We start from the raw sequence: 27149 nt of genomic DNA, 5'->3' as shown, positions 1-27149 counted from the left end.
CATCCACTAATGTGATTTGTACTTGAATTGCCGCTCGCAGACGTACACATAGGAGTATACGAGTATGAACATACATATCTGAACATACAGCCACCGACGTATTCAAATGTTTCAGCATTTTTACACATATGTACACACATATCTCGCACGCCACATTCCCCGCGGAATAGAGACCGAAGTGAAATGCCTGAATGGGAGGGAATCCCCTTAAAATACACAGACACGCAAACCCAACACCCACAGAGGTCCACTGGGAACGGGAGCCTCGCACAAAGACTGTTATGGGTGTGAAAATCTGCGGCGAAATGCTATCAAATGCTTTCGAAATGCGCAAGGAAAACAGGTCGGCGGCACAAACTGTTTAAACTGCGGCTGTAGGCACGTTAAAACGGTGTTGCACTAATTTCATTTGGAGGCAGATTATTTTGAGCCCAGAAAAAGCCGTTCGCAACGATCTCGATTACAGTATACTTATATAGATTTATACTCAACATACGTAGATCGACATCGATGCGTTCTCGGCTTGCAAAAGGCTTCCGATATACCTTTTTCGATTTCGAAAATAAATGAAATATTTGGCAAATAAATACACAATAAATATTGGTACTACATTTTCGTTACTATATCAGTTTAGTTCAATGAAGACGATAAATAATCAAGATACATATCTCCCCATAGCGATTTTGATAGCACTTAATGTAAAATGTTTGTTTAATTGCCTAAATATGATGACTCACATCAAGAGGTAATTTATGTCCCATTTGCAGAAAAAACATCAAAAGATTGTTTTGGAATACTAAAAAACTTCTTCTAGAATTGTAGAAGGGACAGTTTTTAGCGGCTTGCAGGAGTCCACGTCCATAATGTCTTTGGCATATCCATAAAAATAGGCAAGACTAACAATAGAACAAAATAAAATAAAAGTGCTTGATCTCAAGTCTAGCTTTTACAGTTCCTGAGATCTCGACTTTCATGATGACAGAAAGACGTTAACTATGTTTGAGCAGGCCTTCACAGTAATTACAATAGCGATTAAGATTTTTCGCGTTAACCTTCGCGGAATCTATGCTTATATATGTTAATCGTAGAGTAAGAATAAATAAATACTTTGGCCACGCCCACCCTAACTCCCACACATTACAAAACCCTGTAGAGATTTGGATGAGACTTTTTCTCGGTAATACATACATATTTATTTTCTCGGGGCATATTTATGTTTTCTAATCCTCGTATGTTTATAATGTTATATGTTTTGTTATTATTTGAATACTAATTTCAGAAATTTATAATCATTTAACAGAGGGAAATACACATAGAAATGTTCATATACATATGTGTGACCCGAATCGCGAAAAACAGCAATTGCCAATTTAAAAAGTTGTACTGTATGCAAACAGCAGGGAATCCGCACATGAACACCGCAAAACTATTGAAAATTACTATAAACAGAACCACCAAAAACGTATGGACTTCTGGCCACATCAGAGAGAAAAAACGGCTCAGCAATGGGCAGTATATTATTATACCCGTTACTCGTAGATGTGTGGGTATACTACATTTGTTGAAAAGTGTGTAACAGGTAGAAGGAAGCGTATCCGACAATATAAAGTATATATATTCTTTATCAGGATCAATAGCCGACTCGATCTGGCCATGTCCGTCCGTCTGTCCGTCCGTATGAACGTCGAGATCTCAGGAACTATTGAAGCTGGGGTCGCCTACTCTACCGCCCACAAGCCGCTCGAAAACTGTCACGCTCACACTTTTGAAAATTTTTAAAATAGTTTTTCCTTTTATAATTGTTTTTTCAATTTCTATAGATATGCCAGAAATATGTTGAAATTTCCCGTTCGCACTGCCACTAGCTGAGTAACGGGTATCTGATAGTCGGGGAGCTCAACTATTACGTTCTCTCTTGTTTTTTTTTTATGATTGCCTTGGACCAGGCGTACGCGATTCCATTCGATTCGATTTATGGGCTGCGATTTGGTGGAATACATACTCGTACATATGCTTGTAAGTCCATGTGGATGTTCGTATTCATATGATATACATACGTATGAGAAGAGCATTCGTAAGCAAAGGAAAGGAAAACAAACAAGTAGGAAAAGTTTTTCCATTAAATCAATGAAGCATACTCTGCTCGCTCTAAGGCAGCGGTGACAGAAATCAAGTCGAAAATTGGCGAACTTTTTGATTTAAACGGACTTCTCAATCCAAATTTTGCGAGCGTCGAATATACATACATAAACATGTACCTTACTGTTTACACGCTATTCATTTTATCAAAAGTGCTAAACCGAGTGTGCATAATCAGCTTTTCACGAATTTTCTGGCACACGAAGTTGTCCATTTATTCAAACTGAAAGCGTGAAATGGCGAAGCGCAAACTGAAAACTATTTCGACACGTCCTTAATTGGTTTAATTTTGTTTTACTTTATACACTTTTTTAGTTAATAACATACGATTAGTAAGGTCATGTGAGCAGACTAGCCAGAGTTAGTAGTCAGATTGTGGACGTAAGTCAAAATAGTTTGATTTCATACTTAAAAAACTTTTATCTTAATTAGTTGGGAAATTAGTCTTTAACAACAAGAACATTCCAGCAACCAAAGTGACTTTTGGAACCTCGTCCTGTTTGGTGATATATCGGTTTCTGAAATGACGTATGCGGTATGTGCTTTTGCGGATTAGTCAAAGGGATTCCGGCGCTCATCATTGTAAAAGAATGGGCTTTATGGTATCCGAACTTTGTCTGCAGACAACCCCACCTTCCATCCTTCCCCGCTGTGGAACACCATTTCAAGTGTCATTCCGTTTGTTATACACACATATTTTTATGGCTGACGACAGCTCAATTTTTCCCTCTAGTTTTTGCACTTTTCCCCAGCTCTTTACACAAAAAATACATAAAAGTTGCAAAACAACAAAGGTATTTTTTCGGGTCGAAAAGAGTAGAACAAAAAGCCAATTTCGCTCGGGCAAGTGTTATAGAAAAAATGTATAGGAGCGTGGAGAGGACATATGTACGTTGCAAGTGGCGAGGCGCGGACAATAAATGGCCACATGACAAAACATACGTTTCATGTACAAATGTATGTCATAAATTCCGAATTGAAGGCCCCACGGACACGCTTTTTTCAGCTGAGGTGAATATACATATACTTGATAAGTGCTTATGCAGCACTGGGTAAGTGTATGTTTTTCGGCATTCAATTCAAGGTTTGAAACTGTATTCTCTTATTTATTAAAATAAATGAGGGCGTCAGAGTGCGTTGAAAAGTTGAACAGGTAGATGGAAGCATTTCCGGCCCTATTTTCTATTTCGTACTTCCAATGGCTGAGTAACAGGTATCTGATAGTCGAGGATAGCGACTATAGCGTTCTCTTTTGATTTCTACTAATTTCCCATAGCAGCCGAATGTTCCTATAGCAGCTGTATATTATAGTTGTCCGATTCCGATAAAATCAAAAGCCAAGTTATATAATTTCATTTACGGGTTAATTTCATTAAGGTACATGCATTGTTTACTATTTTTCGATTGTTCACCTTCCGCATTATATACATATTTATATATTTCAATTCAGATAGCCTTCGAACAAAAATACTTAACAAACCAGAAATATTTAAATGATACACAGCACAGCACACAAAAAGGAATCGAACATCGCCGAAACTTCTACATATAACACATAATACTTTGTAAGGAAGCAGAGAATTTATATATTTAAGAACACCAATCCCACACTCGGAAACATATGAACTACCACTACCTTACCGTTTCCATTCTGTACCACCATGAATCAACTCTACTCAGAGCACCTTAATTAGGGGTTTTTAATGCAATTGTAATAAAAACATGGCCAAACCCAAGCGCAAGTCCACAGACGGCGTAGCCCGAATTCCTGCGCCAGCTCTCAATTATAATTGTTTGTTGGCTCTTTACAATAGGAAATATAAAAGCCCACGAGCATGCAAATTTGTAAATTAAATTTGTTCAAGCTGAACAACGCAGGTAAAATACATTTGAGTCGGCTCGTTTCGGTGGCCCATTTCCGCTGCTTACACGCGGCCAAGATGTTTACACTCTGAGATTCTTTTGGGGCTGCTGGACAGCATTCAATTCCCCGACCAGAAATATCCTCGCACTGCAAGTCCTGTTGCATGTACCCACCGTCTAGTCAACATGCATTCGTGGGTGTCTGCAGCAGCCTAATTAAAATTCTGCATGGCATTTAATGCCGTTGATGAGAAAACGTGCTCAAGAAGGCGGAAATTTCCATTTAATTAAAATTTGCAACAAAAATTAAATAAAGCTGGCGGGCTTCCCGACTATAAGGTGCTCATTGTTACTCCACAGCCAGTTTATCGGTGGTTTTTGAATTGTTCTAAATGATTCATTTCGGAGTATAAACCAAAACTTGACACCCTTTTCTTTTCGTACTGCGTGTCCGATCCAATAAGACTACGTATTCCTGATTAGCTCGGATCGGGTATACATATATAATATACATATATATAATTTATTGCCTTTTCAACCCGTTTTCTTGTTGAATCGCTATATAAAAGGTATGTGTGGTATAGGGGCTTCAAGCTTCAAGTAAAATATAAGTAAAATTGAACTGCAGGAAGACTTCTTTTACCTACCTGTTACATGTGTCCGTACGCATGTAGCATACCCCATCGCTCGACGAGTGAGGGGTATTCAAAGGAAACACGGGGTAGCTGAACGCAAAGTGCATACGAATAATAAAGCAAAATGGGATCCTGGTCCTGCACATGTGACGCAATGATGGGAGTTGTGTGCTAAGGTGGAGTTGGAATTAGGGAAATATTGATATTTTGTTGCACATAAGTGACAAAATCCCTTATATAGAAAACTTCAGCATTTTGAAAAAGTTGCTAAGTGGATACACACATACGCACTGATTCCGCTTCCCCAAAGCCAAACGCCTAAATTATAATGAATGACATAATATAGATAAGTATTTGTGGCCCCAATTCAGCAAACTGCACCATTCGCAGGACACAGGTGTATATTTTAGACAGTGCGCAAACACAATAGCGAGTGCAAATATCAGCTGCAATCAAATGAAAACCGTTTTCGCTTTTGTTTGAAAGTTTCTTGTCATTTATTAATATTTTACTTTGTGTTGCTGGCCATACAATATTTTGGTTTTTTGGGTTTTAATTTATTACATTTATTGTATGTTTGCTCTATATTTGTTTTTTGTTTATCTGTTTATTTTTTACCTCTGCATTGTGTGTGTTTTGTGTTTTGTATTTTGTGTTTCCTGTTTCTAAGCCCTACAATTGAACAAGAATCGGAGAAAAGGGCTTTTGCATGGCAGCGAATGCTTCATTATGTGTTGGCTTTTTGTGGAGCATAACAAAGCGTTGTTTAATTTTATATTTCCTCTTCATTTTGAGTTGCTCGTCTTGTTCTTTGTTCTTTGTTCTTTGTGTATTTCGTGTTGTCTTAAGTTCGATTTTTTGATTTTGATTTGCATTTTGTGTTCTTATTCCTCTGGCCATTGTTATTGTTTGCTTCTTAAGTTTGATGCATGCATACTACAGTTCTTGTATCGTATCTCGCATATAACCATATTAAAATACTTCAGAAGCCCAGACGCACTGAAAGGTACACAGGAAGAAATGGGGACCGAAAAGTTAGAAGTCTCGCAAGAATCTCTTCGCCTTAGCTGTCAGTTTCGGTGTGTGAACATGCGTTTTGTCTGGGGTTTTGATTTCATTTCACTTGAACCGGTTGCTTAATTGTCTAGAAATTCTTTATTAGTATTATGATTATTTTGCTTATTTCTCTGCATTTGGCTTCTTTTCATGCGTAATGTTTACTGGCTAAAGTAAATAATTTATGTATTTCAATCCTCGACTAAAGCTTAACTTGTTTTCGAATCGAAAATTAGGAAAACCATACAGTTAACTATGAGAAAAAATGTATGTATATATATATATGTATATGAAACTCTTTGAGTTCTGCTAACAATTATGCATACTTTGGGGTCTGCACTTAAACTAGTTAATGTTATTGTTTATCTTTTTATAATTATTTAGTTACTTTTGGTAATATGTCTTGCCGCTTCTATGACGTTTTATATAACTAGTTTATTCTTGACCCTTCAGCGTTCGGTCTAAAAAAAAAACACAAAAACCCGCTCATACGTTTTCCATTCACTAAGTCTAGTTCAAAAAAAATTGTCTGCATGTGTGCTTTCCATTACAGGTATATATATTTATATATCTTTACGGCCATGTGTGTAGTTCTTATAGATAGCATTATATAGAGCTTAATTTGATTTAGATGCAACATTAGGGCTGAGATTTGCTTTGATTCCACATTATTTACATTGAAAATGCCAAATTGCCTTCCGATACTCGCATTGTGCTCTACCTTCAATTGTCATAACTAAACGAACGTTGAACGCATCATCGTAATTATCACTAACCTAGATTTTCTTCATTTTTCTATATTTACCTTTATTCGCCTTTTTTGGTTTTTTGGCACCTCCTATCGTAAATTAAATGCATGTTGGGCACATTGAAGAACATAAAACTGCTTTGCGCTTGCTCTGATTGGTAAAAGTTTTTGACTCCATTTCGAATGTGAAATATGCGAGCTTTTCCTCGATTTTGCTCGCTTTTGCTCGCTTTTTAGGGATTGCAGATTTGCAGATTTGATTTGAAAGGGGTGCTGAAGTGGATGAATTCACTTAAAATTCCAATAAATCACGCCATCCATTTAATTATTAAAAGCGGATTTCAGTGTTCAATGTCAAAAAATGCAGCCTGCACATGCGGTAGATCCTCTTATAACTCATTTATTCGCGAATGGGTAAGCGATTACGCTTCGGTATTTTCAGTTGAGCTGCATGTACAGAACCGCTGTGCTAGCTGGGCATTAATGTTTTGTAAATACTTGCAATTCACATACATATCTCGCAATCGCTGGCTGATTGAAACAAATTGCATATTTCAAGCACTGCTGTGTGCATGTAAGTGAAGGGCTACTTGGGAGATCATCTTAAATGAAATGAGCCCTAAAGAGAAAGGGTATTGAGGAGGTAAGTTCACTTTTGGGACCAACCAATTTTTGAAAAGGACATTTAGGGATGCGTTTCAAGCTGAATGCGGAATTGATTGAAAGGCAGAAATATCTTTTACAAATGTAGCACCCCTCAACTCGGCACCTGCAACCACGCTTCTAGTATTTACCTAATCCTTCTGGTGGTGCGACTAACACACGCTCAAGTGGTTTGTATTGAGCACCACGCCCGCCGCCATGTAACCGTTATTCTGCCGGTGGGCATGGGCGTGGGCGTGGGCGTGGTTGTGGTTGTGATTGTGGTTGTGGGCGTGACCTACGTCCACGGAGGAGTCGGCCACCACCAAGCCCGCTCCCACGCCTACGCCCACGCCCACGCCCACAAGGGGGCTGCCCGCCTTGCCCAGGGGCACCCCAACAATCGGCACGCCCCCAATGGGCGTGGTGGCCGTGGTGGTCGTGGAGCCGGTGCCCGTGCCACCTGTGCTGAGGCTGGTCCCACTGATGTGCGCACTAATGCCGCTGGGCACACTGGACATGTGCGGCGAGCCACCCGCGTCGGTCGCATTATTGGAGTTATTCGAATTATTCGCTGAGGCTGCTGCCGCGGCAGCCGCTGCTGCCGCTGCTGCTCCCGCATTGGCAGCGGTCCTGGTCAGCTCCTCGTTGGGGATGGAGAAGTGCCTGTAGGATATATACTCGGGCGGCAGGGCGGCCTGCCGCTTGGCGTTTTCGATGCGCTGCTTCTTCAGCTTGACATAACTCAGGACCGAGATCATTACGATGAACACTATGATGCCCAGGCAACAGCCCACAATCAGGCCCAATCTTCTGGTGAGGATGGAGTGAATGAAACCGTTGCTGGAAAGCCCGTTCTCGTCGGTGACCAGGCTGGGCGTGGAGTCCAGTGTCTGGACATCTGTGCAGGCGGAGATGTGGGAGTTCTTGAGCACCTCCATCAGCGCGTGGTCCTGCCCGATGGCGTTGTCCAGGTCCTGGTCAGGATGCTGGTTCTGGTTGTGGCTGTGGTCCTGGACCATGGCTGCATTAGTGTTGCTATTGGAGTTCCGGTTGTGCTGATGCTGGTGCTGGTGCTGATAAGGCGAAAAGGACTCGGGCAGCGGCGCCGACATCATCACCGCCTCCTCCTCGCGCAAGGACTCGTTGGCATGGAGCCGTTGCAGAGCGTTCGCCAGCGGCTCCGAGAGCCAATTACCGCTCCCGATGACACAGATGTGATAGCGGGTATTGGGGCTCAGCTTGGTGAGCTTGGTCGAGCTGGCCGTTCCATTTAGCCGCTTGCCGTGGATCTGTGGAATAAATTAAGCAGGTTGCAAGATGGTTATTGTCATCGCCATGTACCCATTGTCGTTTCCATTCTCATTCTCATTTTCATTTTCATCAGCATCGCCGATGTCGATGCCGTGTCGCTTTATTAAAAACGTTCCCTGCGGCCCTCCGCTTTCCGCGACCACAGTGGCCTCTTTGCTGGCGGTATGTTGATGGAGCTCGGCCCTCTGAGGGCCTTAAAGCGTTAGAAATTTGTAGTAATGGGAGGACAGAACGGGGACAGAACGGGGAGTCGCCCGATCTGAAGGGGATTTATCGACCGGATAGTGCCTAATTGGCAGAGCACGAACTGCTAAAGGCCTTCGTGCGAACGGAAAAAACGCAAAGGATAGGTGAGCTGCTATATTCAGGCCTCTATAACGAGAGGAACTAGAGAAAAATGTTGTAGTCGTAGTAGAAACAATTCTTTAATGTCCCTACAACCTTTCAACTTTTATACTTGTACTAATTTCTTAACACCTTATAATGAAAAAATCTACATTGAGGCCTTCAATTTTCATCACAATTAAGCTTTGACCTCTAGCAATGCCTTTTGTCGAGGAATATAAGAAAATATAACAATTAAATAGTGTTGGCCATTGGGAACTTTGTCGCTTATCGAAGGTGGTCCATGGCCAAAGGACCTACTTTCAAGTTTAATGAAACGAAATCCTGAGGATATTATAAAGACCTATGTAAGTACATATTCTCCTTGACGAATTGAGCCGTTTTATAGAACATATAACAAGAAGGGCACCCATCACACGTAACACACACCCAATACACGATTCTAGGACTAGCCTCGAAACGTGGCTTCGAATGGCACACTGAAAACAATCGCTGTTTGGACAGGTGCTTACCTCATCGGTGGCGACGGGGAATCGCTCCCTGTCCCGATCCCGTTCCCTCTCGCGATCCCGCTCTCGTGCGCGCTGCTCCTGCTCCCGGCTTCGCTGCCTGTCGGGGTCGTGACCCCTGTCCCTGTCCCTGTGACTGTGGCTGTCCCGCTCACGGTTCGTTGGAGATCCGGCCGGAACGAGGCCGTCGCCAGTGGCGTGGTAAACAATTTCGAAGCCATTGAGGCCCAAATGGTCGCGGCTCTGCCAGGACACGACCACCGAGTAGGGCTGAATGTCCTGGATGGCCATTTTGGGTATTAGCGGCGCGTCGCAAAACTGCTGCGGTTCCATCCTGCCGAACACCTTGCCCCGCAGCTCCGTCGGGTGTTCGCACCTTAGGTAATTAATGGAATCGCCGCCCAGCCCTCCGGTCAGTCCGCCAATTCCTCCCCCCGCGCCGGAGCCCGTGGAAAGCGACCATTTACGATGATCCCGCAACCATTCCCAGAGCTTCTGGGCGTCACAGCTGCAATGCAGTGGATTCTCTGAAACGAGCACGCAATATGAACAACAAATTGGCCATGAGAACGGGTTGACGACTGCCATGTTCAAAAACGAAACATTCAAAGGACGGCTAACTTTTATATACATATATAACATAAACAGAGGTAACAAAAAATGGTTTATTTTGGTTCATTATTTCACTTGGCTTTTAGGTAAAGGGCAAATTGGAATGGAACCTTTTTGCAAAGCTAGGAGTCATCTAAAATATAATAGTTGTTAATTTTAAATTGCCTTTGGAATTGGAACTATAGTTATGAAGGATTCTGTGAATGAAAACCAAGTTAAGCTAAAAGGAGTTTACAATGAACTTGGGAACAATCCAGATGACTAAGGTTGTAAATGAAAGAAGAAATAGCAGAGCACTTACCCTCCAGCCTCAGGGTTCTAAGGTTGGTTTCCAGGGGCCTCAGTGGATCCAACGGCACCAGCTCGAAATAATTCTTGCGCAGATCCAGAACATGCAGTTTCCTCAAGAACCGGAAGGCGTCGTTTGATAGAACGGTCATCCGATTGCCCATGAGGAGCAGTTCCAGCAGACCGTGCAGATTTCTGAAGGTCTTCTTTGAGATACGATCCAGCTGGTTGAAGCTGAGGTCCAGAGTTTGCATCTCCGAGAGATCGGCACTGAACTCCTCCAGGTCCTTGAGGGTGTTATGGGAAATATTGAGGAAACGCAGCAGACGAAGGCCTTGCAATCGCTCTTTGGGCAGCATTTCCAACTCATTGACGCTCAAGTCCAGAGTGAGCAGATTGGTCAGTGACTTGAAGGCGCCCGGGGAAATTCTGGTAATTCTGTTGTTCACCAAGTGGAGGTGCTGCAACGCCTGAAAGGCCTCGAAGTCCTTGGATGTGAGTATGGACAGGTTCGTCTGACAAATGTAGAGCTCCTTGAGGTAGGGATACCGCTCTTCCTTCACAGTGTAAATCCTGTTAATAGGGTTGCCAGTCAAGTTCAGCCATGAGAGGCGTGGTATGGAAACATCCGACAAGGCTGATGAGGGTATTTGCAGGAATCGGTTGCTGGACAAGTCCACCTTCTGCAAATTGATCGAGTGGCGCAGGAAATTGGCCGGCAAGGAGAGCAACAGGTTGCCACTCAGGTCCACACTGTCCAGCTGGGTGAGGTTAACGGCGTTAAAGCCACTCAAGGCGGTGATCTTGTTGTCTCTCAGGATTAGTTGCCGGAGGTTTAGGGTTCCGCTTAGCTTGAAGAAATCAATCGAGGCCAACTGGTTTCGGGCCAGGTCCAGGGTTTCCAGCGTGCTGAGATTATAGAGAGCAATGTGCGGGAACTCGGAGAGTTGATTTCTGCAGAGCTTCAGTTCCTTAAACACATTCAGGCCACTGAAGATATTCCGGTTCATCTGGGTCAGTCGGTTGTCACACAAGTCTAGTCTAACCAAATTTGTGTTTTTGGCAAAGAGCAAATCGGGTATCTGCCCCAAACTACAATTGGACATGGAGAGTTGCTGCAGTGAGCGGAGTCTGTCAAACATTCCAGCCATGATGCCAACGGATCCGACATAGCTGAAGTTGTTGTGGCTCAAAAGCAGTCTTCTGAGATTTGGTATATCCAGCTTTTGGATATCCGCTGGATTCAGTTGGTTTCTTTCCAGATTGAGCTCATTAAGATTGGTCAGTGACTTGAAGGCATGTTGTTCCAGTTTTCTTAGAGAACAATTGGCCAAATTCAGGGAGTTTAAGGGCAATTCATCTAGGAAAACATCTCGTGTTATTTGCACCAGCGGATTGTGAGAAAGATCCAGGGACTTCAGATTCTTGAGCTTGGCAAAGGCATAACCTTCGATGGCCTCTATGTGATTTCGGGCTAGACTAAGTTCCTCGAGGCCCTGAAGGGGTGCAAAATAATCCCTTCTCAGTTGCCTCAGTTGATTGCCACTTAGGTCAAGGAATTGCAGGAGTAACAGGTTCACAAAAGTGTCCTTTTCTATATCTCTTATCCTATTGTCGCTCAGATACAACCTCCCCAATTGAGGAGTATCGGCGAAGAAGGACCTTTCCACTCTGGTCAACTGATTGTCTTTTAGCCACATAATTTGCACCTTCTGCTGCCGACGAAATGTGCGGGGGTGAACTTTGTGCAGGTAGTTTGCTTCCAGCTGCACCGAAAGTAGGGAGGAGTTTTCGTCTGGAAAGATGTCCTCCAGTACGGTTAGTTGATTATCCTGCAGGTTAATGTGCTGCATGTTTTCCAAGGTGTGAAACGCCTGCGGTTCTATATCCTCGATACTGTTCTTCTGAATGTGCAACTCCTGAAGGGAGGGCAGGGGCTCAAACACGCCCCTTCTCACCCGACGGATACGATTGTTGTGCAGTCTCACCTCCCGCAGGTGCTCCAACTTCCGGAACATGCCTATCTCCAGGTCCTGGATCTCATTGTTGTCCAAGGACAGGGACGTGAGCTTGGTGCTCTTGTCAAACAGGGTTACGGGTAGGAGGGGTATAAAGTTTGACCTCAAGTACAGGTGATCGAGGTTAACCAGGGTGCTAAAGACATTTGGATCTATGTGGGCTATGGCATTGGACTCCAGATAAATGACATCGACGTTTGTCGAGTTGGTAAACGCATCTGCCGGCAGCTCCAGGATGTTGTTCTCACTCAGGAAGACCTCTCTTAACTGCGGTAGATCCGAGAACACCCCGCCAATGGCGTGTATATGATTGTGGCTGAGGTCCACCGTTTGCAGTCTCTTATTCCTCTCGAATACCTTGGGGTCCAATGCTATAATCCTGTTGTGCGACATGTCCAGGGACATGAGCTCACGCAGGCTCTTGAAAGCCTCCGCCTGGACCAACTCTATCTGATTGGCGTAGAAGGAGAGGGTTTTTAGTTGGGGAAAGGCCCTGAAGCAGTCGTCTCCGATTTCGGCGAACTGATTGGAGCTCAGGTCCAGAAAAATTAAGGATGGTAGCTGGAACGCACCAACTGCGGCAGCCGCAGCCGAGGCATTGTTTGTGGCCAACTGGATGTCCCCGTAGAAGGTGGGAATCCGGTTGTTCGAGAGTCGCAGTATTCGCAGGTGGTCCAGTTTCCGGAGAGCCATCAGTGGGAAGGTGCGCAGTCCGTTCTCCGAGATGTCTATCTCCTGCATGCACTCCTCCAGCCCGGCAAAGGCGTGCTCCGTCATTCCCTGCAGCCGGTTTCCCTTCAGATTCAGCTTGGAGATCCGCAGTCCGTAGAAGCTGTAGTCCTCCACCCGCACGATCTCGTTGTAGTCGAAATCAAGGGCCGTCAGCTTTTGCATCGAGCTCAAGGCTCGGGATGGCATCTGGAAGTATACAAGAATATATACATTTCGGTTTTAGCAAAGGATAATACAGCTCTCGTATATTAGGGTGCCGGTTTAACATCCTTGAGATATTTACTTCTTTTGCTCTTATTCCTTTGCTTCTCTGCATCAAATCATGTTTACAATCATGTTTTTTACTATTAGCAATCTAAAGCACTTATATGCATCTAAAAATGTGGACCATTTGGCATTTCAGAGAGCGAAGGGTATTTTAATTTTGCTCATTTGATAGTAAGCTAAGCTAATAAGAAAAAACAGTGGGGTGCATACATAGGTGAGTACATGATTGCGCCTCCATCAAGTTGGCCGATTAGCAGACTTAACTAGACAGAAAATGTCGTTGAGAATTGGTTGTGCATCGATTTCTATACTCGAGCTCTAGAGTTATAGGGTAAATGATAACGTATATATCAGACTTTGTAAGGAATCAGTAAATGTAATTGATCCGAATCGATCTGATCAGATCCGTTTCTTCTTGTTCCGTCTATCTTTATAGCTTTATAGAAGCACAGTTTCACATCCTTTTCAACGAATCGAATATGCCCTCGGAATATATATTCTCGTCTTCAATTTCTATACCATTACCCTTAAATTTATGATGGATGGCATTTTACTTAATGGTTGAATATCACAAAATACAATTACCTTTCATCACCTGTTGTAACGCATAAAATATATATAAAGCGCTGTGTCAAAATATGGTTACTTTTGCGCTAAGTACTACACGTGTGCATATTTTTGTTTTGCTTGTTAAGATAATTGCATGATTTACATTGTTTTTACAAAATATTTAATTAAAGGTCTGGGGACGTTGAACAGCTATTTCAAAAATATTGAAAAGAGAACCAGGAGCATCCTCATTCCGCATGCGCGTTTGTTTGCTCATCTGTTTTGACAGTATTGCCTGTTCGCTATTGGAGCACAACAAGTTAATGCCAGTTGTCGGCATTAAGCTGAAAACTTTTTCGATTTTGTATGCTAATTTTCAGTTGTCCTGAAGCATTTTTCAAAATATTCCAAAGTTTGCAAAGTGAAAACAACGAAACTATGATTTCTTTTCTAACATTTTCAAGTAATTTTCCAACCCTTCCTAAGGCAGCTATATGATAGAGTATCGTGATTTTTAAGAACTTGAAACCGACAATCATTTATGTATACGTATATTTTAAGGCAAAAACTAGTGCATACTGATTTGAAACGCTTTACCATCGAAAACAACGAAGCGAAGATAGCTTTTTCAATAAGTAACTATTAATTTTCCGATTGTATCCATGACCCCTACTACATATATATCATTTGGTTGTCCGGTTTAGATCAAATTTAAACAGAAATTATATATAATACTTAGTAAAACTGGTATACAAACACTTTGTGATCATAATATTGAATATAAATTGTTCACATCTATTTTAGGAATATTTTTATGGCAGCTATAAGATATACAGGGCTTTTATACTGCACTTACATATATTTATATGTACTATATGTTTTAATGCACATAGTTAAGTAATTAACGGACGAGCGGACAGACAGACGGACATAGATCTATTCAGCAATTGATACTGAATCAGTATTACTGATGTAAATATGTACTCGTGTACTCAGCAACGCTTCATCTATAAATCTGATATACGACTCTCCACTAGGAAATACAATTTACCTGTCCTTGGGTAACCGATTGTTTGATGAACCAGTGGGCCCTTATGTTATTACCGAGAGAACTACTACAATATTCATATTACTTTGTGATATAACCAATTTCTTTTTTGTGCAGGGCATGAATATTTATTTGTATTTAGGGCTTTAAATTAGCCTGAAATTGTTCACCACCAAAGTGAGTATACAACCGCACTTTGTTCTAGCAAATCTCCATTTGTATTAAAGTTTAAATGCAAAGACCAAAAGTGGCATCCTGATTCCTGAAAGTCCTGTCTCGCTCAAGCTGCGCCCACTGCAACGTGCGACAGGTCCGCCTGCCTATGGCGAACGCGAATCGGGGCGGTGGTAGTGCCCGTAGCGCGGCGACGAGCGCGAGCGGGAGCGGGAGCGGGTGTAGGAGCGCGAGCGGTTGCGCCGGTTGTAGCGCGATCCCGACTTCGAGCGGAAGCGGGAGTGGAAGGAGCGCGTCCCGGACCGCGAGCCGGACCCCGAGCGGGACGGCGAGCGGGAGCGGGAGCGGGACAACGAGCGCGAGCGGGACATGGTGCGCTGGTTCTGGCGCCGGGTGACCGGCGAGTAACGGCGGTATTGGCGCCACGGCGCCTTCAGCATGCTCTCCTGGAAGGCGGACACCCTGATCCGCTTGCCGTCGATCTGGCCGCCGTTCATGTGCTTGATGGCACAGGCGCAGTCCTCTGGGCGAGAGTACTCCACGAAGGCGTATCCTCGTCCCTGGCGTCCTTGGAAGCGGTCCATCGGAAAGTCGACTGCCGTGAGGGCTCCGAAGTGACCAAATATCTCGCTGATGTGCTCCTTGGTCACCTGGCGCGTCAGTCCCTTGATGTGCAGGCGCACATTACGCACGGGTTGGCGGAATCTGAAGGCGTCCTTTCCGTTTCTGTAGGCCGTTTTGTTGCCCTCGCCCACGGCTCTGTGGCCCCGTCCTCTTGCTTCGCCTCCTCCTCCTCCTCCTCCTGCTCCTCCTCCATCGCCTCCTTCACGCCGATGGTTCCATTGGCCGTTTTGGCCCTGACCGCTGTGTTTTTGGCGACTAGGTTCTGGACCAGTGGTCGGGGAAGAACCTCGACGTGGTCGATCCTTGGTTGACGACTTGCCCTTGGAGCCAGAGCTGTCCGAACGATCCTGCTGCGGGCTCTTCCTGTGCTCTTTGGCTGCCGAGGGCCTGGTACTGGAGTGCACCTGGGCGAAACTCGAGCTGGAACTGGCGTGGTTGGCGTGGTTCGCGTGGCTGCCGTGGCTCGAACTGGCGCTGGGGTTAGACCTGACCACCGCCTTCGAGGAGGTGCCTGCCAGTGGGGTCTTGGGGGCTGGGTAGACCACCTTGCTGCCCGAGAGATGGGTGACCACCGCCTTTGCAGATTGGCTGGTGCTGCTGCCACCCTTATGTTTGGAGCTGGACAGGCTGGCGCCGGCGGTGCCACTGGAGTGGCTTTCGGCCATGGCGGTGGCGTTGGCAATCGTCTTGGTGATGGTTATGGTGCTACTGGTGGCCTGGATGATGGCCTGGTTGCTGCCGCTGGAACTGCTGGAGGCCGCGGCGATGGTCTGCGAGGTGGAGCTGCGCATGCGGGACTTGCGGTCCAATACCACGCCGGTTGGGTCCCTCATCGGAGTTGGCATGGCGATCGGAGCAGTGATTGGAACCGGAACAGGTGCCGGAACGGGTTGCGGATGGGGATTGTTATGGGAGTTGGAATGACCATGTAGTTGGGACTGTGAATGGGAATTTGAATGAGAACGGGAGTGGGAATGGGAATGGGATTGGGAATGGGAATGGGATTGGGAATGGGAATGCGGGTTCGGGTGCGGGAGCGACTCCGGAACAGACAGGACAGCCGGAATGGGTGCCGGCACAGGCAGCGGAATAGGGGCCGGTATCTGAATGACCCCGGGAGCCGGGGCAGGAGGAATTGCTGCGACAACCTCCTCCTTAACAGTGATAGCTCCCTTGGTGGCGGATATGCCGCGACGACTCTTTTTAGCCAAACGCTTGGAGGAGCGCCCGTGAGTCGAGTGATTCGAGTTGTTCGCGTGGTGGCGCCGCATGACGTGCCGGCGACGGTGCGAATGACGGGGTTTGTTGTGGCGCCGATGGCGACGATGGTGTCGGCGATGGCAGCACGAGTGCTTGGGGCGCTCAAACTTCTTGATGGTGCCTTCTGGCGCTGCCTCGCTGTCGCTGGACGAGGAGCTGCTGCTGGAGGAGCTCGAGAAGCTTGAGCCGCTGGACGATCCGGTGGAGCTGTAGCTCGAGTCAGAGTAGCTGGAGTCGCTGCTGTCTCCCTCGGTGCTCTCCGAAGCGTCCGAGGGAATTGGCGAGACGTCCCTCACCCTGGAGGAGGTGCCTCCGGCTGGCTCCTTGCGCTCCTTGCGATCCCTGTAGTCCCTGTAGTCCCTGCGGTCCTTGCGCTCCTTGCGCTCCCTGCGATCCTTCTTGTGCAAATGCATATCCTTGCGTTCGCGCTTGGTGGCTGGCTCGCCCTCGTCCCTTGCCTTCGTCCCCGACACCTTGGTCATTTTTGCACAAGCTGAACTTTCACTGCGAAAAAACTCGAGGGCCTTCGAAGCTGTTTTCGATCTGCTGCTACGTTACTCACACGTTGGGAACGGCTGCCTTGTGAAATGTGCTGGCGTGAAAAAACTTGGGCTGACAACTGTCACAAAAGTGAAAGCTAACCAGGCAATGGCAACTCGATGGGAGGTAACTCCTTTCTTGCTCCTTGGTTGCCACCTTAGGGTAACCTTAAAAACCAAATCTCAAGCAATGTGCCACTAGACCACACATAAGATATACTTTTGCGTTGTTTCACGACGTAGTTTTCCAGAGCTAATTCCAAGCTACTCTCTACAAATTAAAGTTCCTAAAGTTCACTCTACAGACTGTTGTACGTAGTTGTCCAACCCTTCGAAATCCAGGGCTGTAGTTCAGGAATTCACTCAGGAAGGCAATCCTATAATCTGTCAACATGAAGCATAAAAAAGCTAGAAAAATAAGCCCGTTTTAGCAACCCGACGCTTGTATACCCTTGCAGATATTATATATACCGAGTTGAAGTACTACTTAATTAAAAACAACGAAACTAACATTTTTTTACTATTAATGCTGAATACTGAAACCCTTTTCTGCTTCAGGCTAATGCTATGCATGGGCTATACGACTATTTTTGCTTATACTTTGTTTTTGTTGTCTATAACAAACTATTACTGTGGCCGATTGCATGTTGAACTAATCTTCGCTCCAGAAGGAAAACACAAATTATTGGACATTTATAGTAATAAAACCTAATCGAGCCGATTCCTCAGTCAATTAAGTGTATCGTAAATAACATTTGTGCAGATTACCACACCCTCCCCCTAATTATTTCGCTAGAAACGTTTGGAATGCTTTCTGCAGACATAATTTTAGTTGCAAATATGTTGAAATGATTCTTCGAAGCTGCCAATGCCACTTGAAGTCATGCAATTGAAAATATTTTCTCGTTATACTCGTATCTTTGAACGAGCATCCGAGTGGAGGGAGTTTTAATTGCACTGATTGAGCAGAGTTTCCACCACACTGGCCACGTGTGGGCGAGCACTTCTGTGTGTGAATGCCAAAGGATCGAAAGGATGCAGATGCAGTGTCACCTGACATGGACAAAGCGAATTACGGCCTTTTAATTAATGTACTGACATGGAAATTTATGGCAGTCGATTTTAATTTATTGAACCTTTGCGCTGCCGTTTGGCGCCTTGCGAACGCGACACAGTTCGCAGTCCAAGAGACCCAGGACATGCGACTCCGCCCGACTCAACCGAAATTTATGGCCAGTGGCTGGCCAGCGAAAAAATGGTCTGCCATAAAATGATATTTATTTTTATTGTTGGCACATTATGAAATATTTATGGGCATTTTGAATTCCAAAGACAAAGAACAAGAATAAGAAAGATTCACACTCTAATCCCTGATCACGGGTCGTTTCGTGGGGGCACATGGCCCGCTGGCTCTACTGCCTCCAGCTATCCAACGACACTGGCTGGTGCACGTCTCCCGGAGCAACTCTTTTCCGGCATTCCTGCGATTGCAGTTCCGCTCCAGGAGGCGGCAGGGCCGCAGCCTGGTGCAGGTGTTGGTGGCTCTGTCGCGCACACAAAGGAGCCGCGGATTCTGCAGGTCCTGCAGGGTGCAACGATCCCAGCAGCGCGGAGGACGCGCGACGCCATCGGCCTCAATGGCCACCACAATCGTGGCAATCATCAGGATAATGCTCAGCTTTGACATTATTGGGTATCTTTGGTTTGGATTGCTCTTCTCAAGTCTCCCCGATTGAATGATGAGTGTTCCCCGAAAAGCCAGAGTTTTATAGCCATTGACTGTCCAGAAATCAGGTGGCTTGTTCACCCCTCGTAACATGTGGCGTATTATTTTGTGAATGGCATTGTGGCCCGCTCCATATGGCTTGGTGATTGATACCGCATGCCTTTTGTTTTCAGTATAAATGAATTAAGTAACACATTAAGTAAGATCAGACTTGATTCATAAGGAGAATTATTATTAACCGTTTAAGAAAAATAAATGTCATTCTGTGCTCCTCCTGCTACTTGTTTTACAACAACCAGAAGTTGTATAAAAAGCGTCATCCATCAGCCCCAGAAGAGGGTCAATAATACGCTAGAATAATGTGCAAGTTTACCACGGGATGCGTTCTAGGTACGCTAAAGTCTCCTCAATCAAATCGACTTTTGTACTACCCACTAACATTTCAAATGCAATTGAACTCGCTCTCAGGCCTCGTCCTTTTCGCGGCTGTAAGTTGCAGCAACAGGACAACCACCGGAATGCCCCCCACCCTCGAGTCCAGAGTGATTCGCGTTCCGCCGCCACGCCCCCTCTGCATACTCCCGCCCCAATGCACGCTGCGAAGCCCTCCCGTCTGTGGTCGTCTTCCCAACGGCGATTGCCAGCGCTTCCAGAACATATGCACCCTCCTGGCCCTGAATCGCCGCGGAAGCCTCCTCCAAGTGACCCACACCCGGGAGCTGGACTGTCGCGGAATCCGCGGCGTTGGCGGCCAGTTCCGGCGACCTTGCTATCATGCGTGTCCCGGTCGTCCGGTGATTTGCAAGAGGACGCCCCGCAGGGCGGAGATCTGCGTTCGGTCGCGAAATCTGCATAGCTGCAAGCTGCTGGCCAACAGCTGCCAGCTGCTCAACCAGAACTGCCACGGCCGCCCAAGAAGCAGTGAGTGTTGAAATGAGCGATTCCAAAAAAGGTGGTGTAGTGGACATGAAAGTAATGTTACATTTGACATGCGACTAGGAATCACTTACACCGTCAATTTACTGTGAAATTATTCAATTTTAAAGCCAGAGCTTTCCCGCTTGCTTTAAGCTTCTTCTCAAGACCTGCTCTTCAGCTCCGAATACGAACTGTTCCTCTCATATTACCCGAATATTTTCAGACTGGCACCGCACCGATAGACGCCACTGTGGGCAGCGACAGGTGGGCGACCAGCCCGATGTCTGTGAAAAGCTGCCCGCTACGGACACTCCTGCCCCGCCGAGCACCCGCAGACCGCCCATGTAGGCCGCCCTTGGATGAACTTTGCTCACTAGCGGCATTTGTGTGCACAAATGAAATAATTTTTTGTGGCTGAAATAAATCAAGGCATGCTTTAAATTGAACCACTCATTGAAACTCCAAGGAACATTCTGGCGCAACATGACTTGCTGCTCTTTTTTTCGGGCTCTTGAGCTATTTTATGGAACTTGGGATTTATGCAATACCGCGACTGCCTAAACATGGCTCTTCCGCGCACATGTTGCCTTCTTTATCAGCTGCTCATCAAATGTCTCTGTCTATGCGTTTCCGACCGCGCGATTTCGCCAGTTGCGCCGCTCGCCTGCAAATTATTTTATTGAACGCAATTGTTTTTGGCTTTGGCTCGTTTGTTATTCGGCGGCGGCGGCAAATTACTTTTTATGGCTGGCGGCGGGCTTTTCACTTCCCATTTTGCCATTTGCCGTTTTGCCTGCCCATTTCCCATTCCCCATTTCCCGCTTGCCACTTGCGGGGGCATTCCCCCCTGGAATGCGACGCACTGGGCTCCAATACAGGGAGGCCCGAATACTGGGAGGCCCGGATGCCCGGATGCCCGGATGCCCCGATACCCGGATTCAGGACTCAGAATCCTGGACTCTGCACTCTGGATGGTGGCGCTGCCGTTGCGGCGGCTGTTTTCCAAATTTAATGGCTTAGAAAGCTATTTGCATTTTTTGGTTGCCCAACATTGTTTAACATTATGTTGTACGGAGTTTCGGTCCGCAGTGCCAGGTCCCGCTGCAGGAGCCAGGAGCCAGGAGCAGCTTCGATGGACATGGACTAATTAGCTCTGCGAAGCCACCGCTAAAACCACCGCGAGATGCAATTTATGCGGCTCGACGCCAGTTCCTCATAAGTGAGTATCTCTCTGCTCGGCTGCGACCATTTCACTGCGCCGCCCGAGAGTAGACTGCATATTTTGATCGAAACCGCACCATTTGGAGGGGTTTGGCGCATATGCAGCACAATTAATATACCCTAGCAGAGGGTATGCCTGGGTATGTCCGCCTGTTTGTCCGTCCGCTTCAACGCAAACTAGTCTCTTAGTCTTAATCCATCTGCCTGAAACTTGTTATTAGTGAAAGCTCTAAAATATATAGCTGCCATTTGAACTTGAATGTTTGTTAAAGTTTACGTATCGTCCTGATCTTTATCTTTATGACTTATGGCTCATGATCTTTATGGCTTATATGATAAATCTGATGATTACCAAAACGTTGTGCATGGGTATTCCAACTTGGGGTAAAATATTAATAGCACTCCGGGAAAAAGAACTCCGAAGTTGGTCAAATTCAGATTTCGGCTATTCTCGATCGTTAATGACAGGCAAACGGATTCTTGGGCAGTATAACATTAGCATGGGTAATATGTCACAAAAGCTTTTAATTTCATATTTCCCATTAATTTAAGATTTTTTGTATAAGGTGTAAGTAAAATAATGCTTTCTCCGTTTTGCTACAGGCTAAGACTACTGGAAGTTACACTTATCAATCTCTCCAAAATCTCTTTTTGTATCTTTGATTCCTTGTTGATGCCTTTTTTAAGATTTCAGTGCGGACGGCAGTCTACGTAGTGACGATGAGCACTGAGCGTGTGATGGGTAAGAAAACTACTACATAGAGCCGTGGCACTGAAAATCTGCTACGATGAGCAATCAGGACCGTTTGTATATAGATCAGAGGGAAATTTCAAAACTCTTTCTCTTATACTTGTATCTAATAAAAATGTATATTCCCGACTCCACTCACCTGCGTTAGTTTGCCATTGACAATGCTGAGCGACTCCAGGCTCGAGCGGACGTTGCGCAGACTGTTGTCCTTGAGCGCCTCCAGGTGCGAGTGGGAGAACTGCAGGTGCCGGATGTGGACGCCGGGCTGGAAGACGTCCTGCGATAGTGACGTCACCGAGCGGTCGAAGTCGTAGATGGACAGCGAGTGGATCGGCGCCGATATTCGCTCGAGGGTTGAGCGCAGCGATATCGCCGTCGTGCCAGGACACTCCAGGAATAGTCCTGAAAATCGGACGAATTAATCATGTGCTTATCGCCGACAGGCAGGAGCAATTTGTGCATTTCAATTAGTTCCATTTCCATTTCCATTGCCATCAAAGCAACGGTACCGGCCCGTCGATTGCACTGCTCGTTGGTAGTAGTCTGCCCAGCTAAAGAGCCTGTCATATTCATTTCGATTGACGCCCCATATGGATACGGATATTCTGTGTGCTCCTCCGCAGGTGCTAATTAATATTCACGTGTGGTGTGGGAAGGACACGGATTGGCCGACGTCGTGTAAATACACAGCTTGGTTGGCCAAATCGAAGATAATCACTTAATGCAGTTGCTCCCTCTTTGTTTAACTCGAAATCATCACCCAAATTTTGAAAATATTTAACGTATTTAGAAATGAATAAGAATATGAATAAATAAAAGCCACACACACATTCAAGAATAAGTTTCCTCGACTACACTGAAGTACTGTTCTCACAAAATGATAAAATGATACCCTAGCCTTGTGTAAACACCACGTTTTCTGGGCGATGGTCCTCCTAAGGCGGTCTGATTGAAAGAGGTACTCAATAGAATCTAAGCTATATACCTTTGGGAAAGTAACTGGAATAAGCTTACATTCGAAACCTAGAACCAAACTAAATGTATCTATGGTAGCATAAGGGTGCAAGTTCACCAGGCTTGTTTGATACTTTTCTCCGCCAAAACCCGGGCTGACTAAACTCACAAAAAACCTTCGATACTCTTCTTCTAGCAATGGAAAGAGAAACTATTATTTATTGGGTATCCGATAGTCGATGGCTTCATACTGGACGCGTTCTCACGTCCTGGGTGCAATAAACTTTGCCTCGGCGTCTCGGCTGATGCGTTTAATTAGTTCGCTCGACCGTTCGCACTTACCATCCTCGAACTTGTAGCAGGGACAGGCGGTGTTGTCGAAGCTGGGGCACTCGATGCCAGCCGCACCTCCTCCTCCTGCCCCAGTGAGTCCTGTGCCAGGACCACCGCCTGCCGAGGAGGCTGCTCCGCCGGGGGAGCCACCAGCTCCAGCTCCAACTCCCATTCCGATTCCTATTCCGACCCCGACGCCTCCACCGCCCATCTCGGCGAAGAGGAGCTCACGTGCCGGGCCTTTGGCACTGGAGATCCTGGCCGAAGGTGTCATCGAGGCTGCGGCGCCCGGCGGCAGGGGCAGCAGCCCCAGCAGCAGGACAGCCGGCAACAGGGCGCCCAGGAGCAAGTGCAGCTCCAACTGCAACCGCAGGACATGCTGCTGTACGCCGGCTACATTATTGCGCTTTCGTTGGTGTTGGTGTTGCTGCTGGTGCTGGTCCTGGTCCTCGTCCTGGTGCTGGTCCTGGTGCTGGTGTTTGTGTTTGCCTTTGCATTCGGAGTCTGTCGGTTTGGTCTGGTGTTCGTGCTCCTTGGCAGCCGCCGCCTCTTCATTTGTCCCCATTGCCATTTGCTCTATTTGACGTCCTTGTTGCTGGCGCTGATTATGCTGCTCCTGATGTGGCTCCCGCCGCTGCTGTTGCCGCTGCTGCTGCTGATGCTGCTGTTGCTGCAGCATCTGTGGATGCTGCTGTGGATGTTGCTGCTGCTTGTTTTGACGTTTAGCTCGTTGTTTTTGCGGCACGAGGTTCCCCCGATTTTCCGATTCCTTTTCCTCTGCGAGGACTGCCGCCTGTCCGTTTGTTGACTTCGTGCATTTCGCTAATAAGTTTACCAGCGCTGCTGACGTCCTTAAATTGCTGCCTTTGCACATTTTCCTTGTCTCTCCTGTCTCTCCTGTCCACTGTCCCCTCGCCTCCGTCTCTCTGTCGCAGTTCCTGTTCCTGTTCCTGTTCCTGCGTCTCTCTGCTGTCGTCTGTTTATCCTCGTCTCGTTCAGCCGGTCTCAATCAGCGTGTCGCACTCGACTGGATGTCCTCCTGTTTCCATATCCCTGCAAAGTGGGGAAAATCGAAAAGGCCAATTAATAAGGAATTAGCACACGCATTTTTATGGCCCTTCTTATTGCCCTTCAAATGCATAAAAGCCCAGCAGTGAGCGCTAAAGAAGTGAGGAAACCGCTGCGAAAGGACTTGAACAGTTTAACGCTTAACATATCGCTAAAACCACACAGATTCCGAAACCCAGCGAGAATTAAAGAACTAGTTAAAAATGTAATGTAATTAAAGTGCTAATGCGAAAACCCAGTTAGAGCTTAATTATACAGCAAATTAATGGTGCCATGCTCATGTGACTATGAGTGACTATGGAGTCAGTTCCCTGGACTAACCCACATCCCGGGGTCCTGGCCACAATTTTATTTGTCTTTCGAGCGTCCTTTGGACTGAACTTTTTTCTGCCATGTTATGCTGACAGCATAAGACCATTTTTTTGTCGGACTGCCATCGTTTGTAATATGAAGTATTCTCCGGCATGCCTTTGCAGCAGTTGCGCCCACTTTTTCTCACTCTTGAATTTCATTTAATTTTTTCCATTTTTCCATTTTTATTTTCAATTTTAATGCTCGCCGCCTCCCGAAAGGAATTTGTGTCAAGTGCGTGAATTTTTTTCGGCTCTTCTGGCTCCTAATACACCGACTTTCCCCTCGTGGCAGACGGTCACGTTGGCATGCTTTATTATTATTATTTTATTACTTAGTCGTTGTTGTTCGCTCGTTTAGTAATTAATGCGTTTTTTCCCTATTCCCCATTCCCATTCCCATTCCCCATTCCCCATTCAGTTCCACTCTAGGGCCATTAAATGCCATTAAAATTATGGCAGCTAATGCGCCAAATGACTCCTGCCGGCTGCCCGTCGTCTTAACCGGAAATTTCGTTGGCAGAAAAAATAAAAATGGCAGCAACGGCAGCTAAATATTAATTATTCTGAATTTCCGGCGAGCAGCAACGATGACAGCAAAACAGTTCTAAATAATACAGCAAAGGGATAAGAGTGGCAGATAGGGCATTGGAATAATAGTTTTTAATGGAGATAGGACTTGTGCCTACCCCTCCCCCTCCCCCTCCCAGTATTAAAACATAGACTTAGTCTGCGATATCAGAAAGTCATATTAAGAGGCTTACAACATTTTGTGGTAACAGACTTTGTTCTTGGCAAGCGAAAATAGCGACTTGAATTGGAAAAGAAATGGCAAAATGTGTCAAAAATCACCTTGATCTGGCCAAACTACTAGAAAATGAAATGGAAATGCCGATAAGCAAGAAATATATCTTTATATATACAAGATAAGATTCATTTTCAACTTGTATAAGTTTACATGAAGATTTTGGTTAGAACTTGACACCAACTTGACAAGTACCATAGGTATTGTGCTGCAAATTACTGATAATATATCATATACATATATATTTTTTAGAGCCATAGGATTTTCAATTAGAGTATGGTGGAAGCATTTTATTTTCTCCAAGCTGAATTCCTTCTATTTTTTTAGGTGAGTCCGGTAGACGTCTGCGGTTCCTTGGAGGCTCTAATCCCATGAAACCCACTCCATTTAGAACCAACCCCCTTGGGCAGGAATTCGCCGAAGGTTCTTTCGCGACAGCTTGCGGTTTCGATGCCCGTAACCTTTCACCCGCGATGTGCTTGGCCCCACTCCCCCTTCCCCCCCCCCCCCCCCCCCCTGCGACACCTGTAGTTGCCACCCCGTGTGCGATCGCCTCACCTGTCGCCGGCAGCGGCGGATGTCCCGTGGGGAATCGCAGTCCCAGTCCGGATCCGAATACCGCCGGCGACCGCCACGTTTTCATCCCCTGGCTCGCGGCCTTTTCAATTAGTGGCCATGACAACTGAAGTTTTTATTGCGGCGTTTCCACTTTATTTTCCCATTACTCGGCGCGTTCGTACATTCATTTGAGTTGGGTTTCCCAAGTTTTCTCAGTCGCTGCAGCGGTCAGTTGGCCGGCAAGTCACTCCGTTTCTCAGTCGGTTACTCAGTCAGTCAGTCAGTCAGTCAGTCAGTCAGCCAGTCAGTCTGCCAACCAGCTAGCCAGGAAGTCGGCCAGTTGAACGCTTAAGCTGGACTCGCTCTTGCGGCTGGTTAAAAGTTAATTGAGTAACAACAAAGGCTCGTAATGCAATTGCTTTCGCCATTGAGAAACGAAATTGAAATTATGGCCTTCGCAAGGGGCTGAAATCAAATATGCAGTGGCAATTTATTTAACGCGGCCAAATCAATAAATCGACGTATCAATAAATTAATGCAAAATGTGGCCGTCATTAAACAATTAAAAGCGAATTCAGTGAATGCGGAGGCCACTGCAAAAGGAGAGGCGGTAGCTAAGGACCACAGGTTTGCCCACCCATTAAATAACAGGCTGCATTTATTTTTTATGAGCTTTTTATTTTATACGCTGCTATTTGCTGAAGGAAACCATTTTTCCAACATTAAGGAAAGTTAACAGTGAGTGGCCCCGTGGTTTCCGAATCATTTGAAATTTGGCCATAAATAAACTGGTGGTTATTTTATTGGTTAAATTAAACGTGTACCTCAAAATATCCTGGCATGGCTTCTGAAGATATCAAATGCAAGCCTGGTTATATATAACTGCTGGTTATCTAATGTCAAGTGAGTTCCTAAGACAGAGCCCATTGAGTTTCGCACTATTGCTATAGATTGTTAATCGACCTGAGATCGATTCGGATTGGCAACAAATCAAAGGCCTCCCAGGAGCGGGATGAAGTGCCACTTAGCTTGACCAGTTGGAACGTCGAAAGCTAATGCCAAGTCCAAGTACGACAGGAGTGGACCGATGTCCATGGTGATGG

The 27149-nt window shown here is 45.8% G+C and overlaps 3 protein-coding genes across 4 annotated transcripts; 1 reads left to right on the top strand and 2 right to left on the bottom strand.

The window, feature by feature from the left end:
* Positions 1 to 6275: 6275 nt before the first annotated feature.
* LOC122623193 (chaoptin) lies at positions 6276 to 24139 on the bottom strand. Of its 2 annotated transcripts, XM_043802194.1 has the most exons (6): positions 23275 to 24139; positions 22118 to 22380; positions 10165 to 13087; positions 9255 to 9778; positions 7236 to 8375; positions 6276 to 6714 (listed from the first exon to the last, which is right to left on the bottom strand). In XM_043802194.1, the coding sequence occupies exons 1-5, from the start codon at positions 24137 to 24139 to the stop codon at positions 7257 to 7259; spliced, it is 5694 nt and encodes a 1897-aa protein (XP_043658129.1). In that variant the 3' UTR covers positions 6276 to 6714; positions 7236 to 7256. The 2 variants fall into 2 exon arrangements, with proteins under 2 accessions (XP_043658129.1, XP_043658128.1); XM_043802193.1 differs by having other exon boundaries at positions 6276 to 8375.
* On the bottom strand, positions 14912 to 17425 carry LOC122624715 (serine/arginine repetitive matrix protein 2). Its single transcript, XM_043804395.1, has 2 exons — positions 17386 to 17425; positions 14912 to 17327 (listed from the first exon to the last, which is right to left on the bottom strand). The coding sequence occupies exon 2, from the start codon at positions 17303 to 17305 to the stop codon at positions 15086 to 15088; it is 2220 nt and encodes a 739-aa protein (XP_043660330.1). The 5' UTR covers positions 17306 to 17327; positions 17386 to 17425; the 3' UTR covers positions 14912 to 15085.
* LOC122623996 lies at positions 19607 to 20354 on the top strand. Its single transcript, XM_043803409.1, has 2 exons — positions 19607 to 20009; positions 20230 to 20354. The coding sequence occupies exons 1-2, from the start codon at positions 19607 to 19609 to the stop codon at positions 20352 to 20354; spliced, it is 528 nt and encodes a 175-aa protein (XP_043659344.1).
* Positions 24140 to 27149: the final 3010 nt, after the last annotated feature.

Source organism: Drosophila teissieri, chromosome X, assembly GCF_016746235.2.
Source record: "Drosophila teissieri strain GT53w chromosome X, Prin_Dtei_1.1, whole genome shotgun sequence".
Lineage (NCBI taxonomy): Eukaryota > Metazoa > Arthropoda > Insecta > Diptera > Drosophilidae > Drosophila > Drosophila teissieri.
This window is presented reverse-complemented; position numbering and strand designations above follow the sequence as displayed.